Source organism: Alligator sinensis, unplaced genomic scaffold (genome assembly GCF_000455745.1).
Source record: "Alligator sinensis unplaced genomic scaffold, ASM45574v1 scaffold422_1, whole genome shotgun sequence".
NCBI lineage: Eukaryota > Metazoa > Chordata > Crocodylia > Alligatoridae > Alligator > Alligator sinensis.
In genome coordinates this window covers 728,142-733,738 of record NW_005842323.1, presented here as the reverse complement: position 1 = coordinate 733,738, position 5,597 = coordinate 728,142, and the positions used below count along the sequence as shown (strand labels likewise).

The window sequence follows — 5,597 nt, the reverse complement described above, 5'->3', positions numbered from 1 at the left end:
GGAGACACCATGAGCCCCCTGCAGCACAAAGAGATTGTTGCAGGCAGGCTGCTACAAGCCACCCTGGAGACGCATGGTACTGCTTTTGAACTGCGGGCAGTGTATGCACCGGCCAATAGAGAGGCCAGAGGCCTGTTCCTGGAAAGTGGCCATCACGATGCCCACCGGCCACCCGGGGGTCATCATCAGCAAGGAGGACAGGGTTAGCAAAGTCAGCAGGATGGGCATGGACAGATTGTCCAGGTAGCTGAAGCAGCTCGTCTGGGATCATGGCCTAATGGATGCAGCCAAAGGCACCCAGGGGACACTTCACCTGAGTAGAGCCCGTGGGTAGCACCAAGTCCAGAATCAACTTTGTCTTCCTCCCCATGGGATGGAAAGCAGAGAAGGCCCGCTGTACACCCGTGTGCTTCTTGGACCACTGCCTCCTCACCCTCTGGGTCAACCTGGGGAGACAGCTGGAAAGAGGCAGAGGAGTGTGGAAGCTGAACACCAGTCTCCTGGAAGACAAGCGGACTAGGCGCAGCTACAGAGAGTACTACACAGGCTGGAGGAATCTCTGGGACCTGTACCAAAACCAGACCGAGTGGTGGGCCAGTGTGAAAGAGAGGACCAGGACCTGGCCCAGCACCTGAAGCAGGACCCAGGGATCCATGGAGTCCACATTCTGGGTAGCAGCAACCGAGAGGTTAAGGTCCTGGCCTACATGGATGACTTGAACATCCTGTGCCAGAACAAGCGGTCAGGAGAGAGAGCCCTGTGGCACAAGCAGGTATACGAGGCAGCAATGGGGGCCAAGCTCAATGTCAGCAAGAGCACCTGCCTTGCCGTGGGTGAGCTTGGGGACCTGGAGTCTCCGGGGGTCTCTGTCCCCTGCGAGGGGGTCAGGATCCTCAGCACAGATTTCAACCACAAGGCTCAGGGGCAGGCCAGCATGGGAGAAGCTAGAGGCAAAGGTAAAGCAGAGACTTGGGCTGTGGCGCATGCACTCCCTTTCTATGGTGGAGGTGCATTGCGCTTGTGAAGGTGTTGTTGTTACTGGTGCTTGTGTACACCACACTGGTCTGTCCCCCTTCCGAGCATGTCACCCACAGGATCCAGAGGGACGTGTGCATGTCCTTCTGGGGTTCCAGATGGGAAAAGGTCACCAGGAAGACCTTGTACAAGGACAAGAAGGCTGGGGGCAGGGGCATGCCAGACATCCTCCTGTTCCTGTGGGCCAAGTATGTGAGCCAGATCTGCAAGATGGCAACAAGCATGAAATCCAAAACCGCCTGCTTGGTGAGGTATTTTGCAGGGCACATCCTGAGACACTGGGGGGTGATCACCCTGACCAACCACAGACTGTGGATCATGGGCTCACTGTGGTTGTATGAGATTCTAAACCAGTGCCACAGTTGGTACAGCCTGCAGAGCATAGGCTGTGCGCCCATGAGCAACTACAAGAAGATCCAGGAGACAGTGAAGCTGAGGGACATCACATCACCTGTGGACCTGCTCCTGGGCAATGCGTGCCAGGCCGTGTGGGATCACATCGACCACAAGAACCTGTGCAAAGATCACAGGGACCTGAACAGGCTGATAGCCCACCAAGCCCTGCCAGTGAGGGCCTGGAAGTATAGGGAGGGACAGCTGGGGAGACCAACTTCCACGGAGCCACCGAGACAATCGACCACCTCCTCTGGCTCTGCACCTGTGCCAAAGAGGTATGGAACAGGGTGAAGCAGCTCTGCTAAGTGGTGACCAGCATCAACCAACTAACCAGAGAAGCGGCACTGTACTGGCTCCTCACCAAACACTAAAGGAGCCTGTCGGTCCTTTTCGACCAGTTTGCGTAGTGCTTCAGGCGCACCCTGTGGAAAGCCAGGAACCTCCTGTTGTATAGAAACATGGACGTAGAGGTGGTAGACTGTGTGAAAATGGCTCTGAGTAAACTCCAGACCTACTACCAGAAATTGGTAGCAGAAGATGGAGAGGAGGTGGCCAAAGCCACCTGGCACAGAGACACATGGCATAGGCTCTTCCAACTTACCCCTAGCAGAGAAGGGGGGCAGTAACAGTGAGGAAGAGAGAAATTAAACTGAGGACAGCAATAGCGACAGCAGCAGCAGGTCCTCCAGCGGGGCCTGGAGCAACAGCGACATGGACGACAGATAAACTGAGTCTGTGACCCCACAAGCAGGATGGGGATCAAAGGAAGGTGTTGCCTGCTCTGACAGACCAGAGTTTTTGTGGGTGTGTGGTGCGCAGTGCAGATATTCTAATAGGTCCAGGTGGCCAGCAGGCCTTTGAATGGGCGCACGGGTGCAGTTTTTGTAAAAGGTTATGGTTTTTCTTTGTGGAATAATACTCAGAGTGTAGATGTATATTATTTTTTATATAGGAAGGATATATATTAAAAAAAAAAAAAAAAAGGTCATACTACATGTAAAGAGGTGCCAAAGTGCTGCTCAGAAGTGTGTTTATGGAGTGCCTGTGCTAAAACCTGCTGCAGTTTAAAAAAAAAGGTAAGATGCATCAATTCTTGATTAATTACGTTTATGGGCACTATACGATAATAGTTAAAACTATGTTTAATTCCAAGGATCTTCAAATTTGTTCTTCACTTCCATATGCTCAGGAAGAGCAGGATCTCGCAGTAACGAGATGGGGAAGGGACTGCCAGAGGAAAAAGTTGGAGGGAAACAGAGGGCAAAGAACTACCTCATCCCCCAGATTTACTTTCCCTATTGTAGCAATGGGAGGGGAACAAATTCAAAGCAAAACCCCAGTAATTTGATTCTCTAACTGGAAAACTGTAATAAATGTATGCATTTTCCACATATAGAATCTACTTATTGGGGGAGTCATCTTATAATCAGAGTCATCTTCTATTCAAGTAAATACAGTCCTCCGTCCATATCCATGTGATGGATAAGAAAAAAGGATCATCTTAATCATTACAACTACACTGTATCCTCTCCAACAACCTAAAAGATACTGTAAAGGTTTTAATTTTATTTTTTTCCCCTCCTTTTCTCCCCTTCTTTTTTCTTGTGGCCCTGCAAAAGAAGTTAATTGCATATCTCAGTTTGAGAAACACTGATTAAGTCTGCTATGTTGCCTGATTGGGGTGCTGAAGCATCACTCAGAGGGTAGAGATATGCAGCAAGGCTGATATGTACATTAACTGCATTTCCTCTTGCAGTACAAGACACTGCCTGTCTATCTTAATTCTGAGTTAATAGAGATCTGAGGTAGTTAACTGACATTGACACCACTTCCACAACAAACAATGATGGAGACATGATGGAGCCCAAGAGGTTTTGCTGCCACTAAGCTACCAGGTCTACCCTCCTGGCCTTTGGTTCCACAAGCCCTGCAAGGAGAAGAAAAGAGGTAACCAGTAGGCTGTGAGAGAATCTCTATCAGCTGGTGGAAGCAAAGGAGAGGGCAGGGAAGCCTTAAACCAATGGTTCTCAGCCAGGACGCCATGAGATCCTTTTAAAAGATACTGTACAAACACTAACACAATTCACAAAATTAATCCAGAGTTTTGAAATAAGAATCTATTGTGTCACAAACATTCTGACCGGATGTGGTCTTTCTGATGACTTTGCAACAGAATTGCTCTATTATCTTTCTATAGTAAAAAATGAGTGAGAACTGAGAGCTGGCATTTTCCAAAAGATGCCTTAAGTCAAAAAAGTTTGCGAACCACTGTCTTACATGCTGTACTTCACTTCAGTAACTAGTATAAGGGAGTTACTCTCATTCCCATATGGGAATAATCACACTAATACAACACATCTTCATACAAGCATATCTATATCCATAAGGGGGTAGCCTGCTTTAAACTACACAAATAGAGTTAAAACAGTATCAAGCACAAACAAGGCCAAAGAGGGGGGGAAAAAAAAAGTCAGTGGTTTCCTGGTGGGGAAAAATAATGAATAATGAGGGTTGATTTGATTCTGTTCTAATTGGACAGACTTTGGGGAAGAGATTATAAAAACTTCATTATGGGACATAGTTGATAATTAAACCATTTAGTGTTTTAAACTTGACACAATCTTTGAGAACATGGAAATGTGGCTTAGTATTTAATACTCACAGCCTTGCATGTTCTATCTTCAGAAAAAGAAGCCTCCAGTTCTTTGCACACAGTAAAACTCATGGAAGCAAGTCTGATTTGTTTCTAAAAAAGAAAAGCGAGGAATAAGCACCAGGTCCATTATAACAGAGACAACAAACTTGTTATATTTATTAACAATACAGAATAAAGGCTTTTGAATATTCAAAAGATTAGCTGTCAGCATTTTGTAAGCTTTCTTTTGCTCTTCTCTGAACTACAGTGTTTCATCTGTTAGATATTCCCAGTCTCCTTTTAGAAAAGTAGAAGTCTCCACATTTCCTTATTCCCTCCTACTGAAGAAATTGGCTACATTTTCATATTTTGATTATAACAGTATCCAAATACCATATGAACATATGATCTATATTTCTCCTTTTCTAGCTCTTGGAGAAGAGTTTCTTTTATTCTACTATACTTTTTGTTTGAGTTTGTAGCTGCATGTTACTGAGGCTGGCCCAAAGGAATATAAACAAAGAATAACAAGTTACAGTCAGTGGGATTTTTAAATCACATTTTTGTTTTTAACAACTCTGTTATTTGGAAGTTTTAGAAGCTAAAATATATGGGTTTTTATTGTTTATTCTCTTTGGTAATCACCAAGAGAAGGGAAAGTTAGCTACTATTTACATGAAGCCTGGACTGATACAGTTGTTTAAAAACATTCACTTCAGGGTCTCTGGCTCAAATCCAGCTCAGGTAGAGTCAACGGCTGTTCTGAGACCTGTGTGAAATGAATTGGGTGTCACAATATTTCCTAGTAAACGGTGCCCATCACAAGAAAACTCCACAACTTCCTATTCCTTAGAAGGAATAGCATTCCTTAACTAAACTGACTTTAAATCAACATGAATCCCTCCACAATAAATTTTAACTGTCTTAACCAGTAGTGCTCAATATTTTTCCTCAGCAGGCCAGATAGGCAGTGCCCAATGATCACAACATGGCCCTTCAGGGAAACAAGCTTGACCCAGCTCTGTAGGAAAAGGAGGAATGGCCCAGCAGTGATCCAGAAAGGAAATGGGGGCGGCAAGGGGCACGACTCAACTCTACCTGGCCTCATGGTGGGGGTGGGGGGGTTAGAAGGCGTGGCCCGGAATTTGACCGGGGGCGGAGGGAGGGAGGAAATCAATGGCCACCACTGCCAAATTCCTGAATTCCTGCTCTGTTGAACAAGGTTCCTTGGGTGAATTTGATATCTTTTATTAGACCAACCCAAATGGTTGGAGAATAGTTATTAAGCAAGCTTTCAGGTTCAAAAACCCTTCGTCAGGCTAAGGAAGCTGCAGCAGTTGGTGTGTGCTCTTCCTGGAGGGAATGAAAAGTAAACAAGCCAGGGGCTGGGCTGGGCTGGGCTGGGGAGTCAGTTGCCAGGCAGATTGTAATGTATCAAAAATCCAATGTCTGTGTTTAGTCCCTGATCTCTAGTACCCAGCAGGTTGATGAAATGGAGCTCATAGGCTCGTCTCTGGGAAGTGTTGTGTAA

The 5,597-nt window shown here is 46.1% G+C and overlaps 1 protein-coding gene across 6 annotated transcripts in view; it reads right to left on the bottom strand.

Moving 5' to 3' along the window:
- WARS2 (tryptophanyl tRNA synthetase 2, mitochondrial) overlaps window positions 1–5,597 on the bottom strand; it is a 90,172-nt gene that overhangs the window by 71,709 nt on the left and 12,866 nt on the right. For 5 of the 6 annotated variants that reach the window (XM_025209993.1, XM_006028555.3, XM_025209995.1 and 2 more), the window contains one exon: window positions 4,094–4,177. In XM_025209993.1, the coding sequence (XP_025065778.1) occupies window positions 4,094–4,177 (84 nt within the window). Of the gene's footprint in view, window positions 1–4,093; window positions 4,178–5,597 lie in introns of those variants that run through there. The other variant, XM_025209998.1, reaches the window with a different exon arrangement.